Source organism: Berghia stephanieae, chromosome 11 (genome assembly GCF_034508935.2).
Source record: "Berghia stephanieae isolate SIO BIC M18660-M18661 chromosome 11, UCSD_Bste_1.3, whole genome shotgun sequence".
Lineage (NCBI taxonomy): Eukaryota > Metazoa > Mollusca > Gastropoda > Nudibranchia > Aeolidiidae > Berghia > Berghia stephanieae.
In genome coordinates this window covers 11,948,005-11,949,246 of record NC_088370.1, presented here as the reverse complement: position 1 = coordinate 11,949,246, position 1,242 = coordinate 11,948,005, and the positions used below count along the sequence as shown (strand labels likewise).

Here is a 1,242-nt window from a genome sequence, read left to right as displayed (position 1 = left end):
CCTCATCGACTTGATAGTCAGCTCACAGTCTCTTGTAACCTTCACAACCAAGTTAACAAACAAACATTGGCTTGACAGTCAACCCAAATAACCTTCACAACCATTATAACAGATTATCACACCTTCGTCGACTTGATACTCAAAGTAAAGAGCTCTTTATAAACCTTTATGACAAACAATTATTGCCGTGACAGTCAACCAACATGACATAAACTTTGTAACCTTTATAAAAAGACGAACCGAACTTTATCGATCTGAGAGTCACGCATTACAACTTTATCGACTTCATAATAACATTAGAAACCACTTTGCGAATTAATTTATTACTAATTTTAGGAATAAACATAAAATGACTTGTTTGGATCAGATTGATGGGAATAATAATTGTAATGACAGCTATGGTCAGAACAGTTCTAGTAGTAACATCTATGAAGATGTGTTCAGGCTAATAGTCCCTGACATGATTCTCTGGTGGCTTCGAATGATTTCTATTCTTCCTGTAAATTTTTTATTTGCTTTATTTGGATTCATCGCCAACGATGTAAACATTATTGTTTTCATCAAATTGGGCATAAAAGAACCAATTAACGTGAGTCTTTTGGGTCTGTCTATTTCCGACTCTTTTGTTTGTTTGACCAGAATATGGCCCAATATTTGCGTTTTCCCTCTTCTCATAGCACTCTAGTGTATAGATAGCATTGCCTCTTCTGAATCAGTTAGACTTACCTTTCGATACAAATAATATCAACTTTCTATTTTTCGATTGGCCGCATTTAGCATTTAATAGAATAACTCCAACTATTACTGCATTTATCACAATAGAGCGTTGTCTGTGTGTCATTTATCCATTAAAAATAAAAGAACTCGTAACACCCACAAGAGTGGCTATCATTATAGTATTCATCTACGTGTTGAATTTTGCCCTTGTAGCACCTATATATTTCGTTGCTTACTACGATTGGGTCTTCTTTCCTAAGAAAAACAGAACTCTTTATACCTTAAGGTTCACGAAATATAGAGCTAAGGTGATAAGCTCCGTTTATTTCATACATGGCGTTACTTTACCCCTACTCGCGTTCACAGCAACCATTATTTTTACTTCTGTCCTAGTATATAACTTAAAGAAGAACGCTAAATGGAGGCAAAAGCAACGGGCAGATCAACCCAACAATCTATCAACTCACGACAAACATCGGTGACCTCATCGTCTAGATCATCATCTCAGAATATGACATCATCACG

At 35.7% G+C, this 1,242-nt stretch overlaps 1 protein-coding gene across 1 annotated transcript in view; it reads left to right on the top strand.

The window, feature by feature from the left end:
• The first annotated feature begins 349 nt into the window (after positions 1-349).
• Positions 350-1,242, top strand: part of LOC144956334 (uncharacterized) — a 1,561-nt gene continuing 668 nt past the window's right edge. The window contains exons 1-3 of the mRNA XM_078886831.1: positions 350-602; positions 778-1,141; positions 1,189-1,242. The exon at positions 1,189-1,242 is cut by the window's right edge and continues 668 nt beyond it. Of these exons, the coding sequence (XP_078742957.1) occupies positions 350-602; positions 778-1,141; positions 1,189-1,242 (671 nt within the window). The remainder of the gene's footprint in view (positions 603-777; positions 1,142-1,188) is intronic.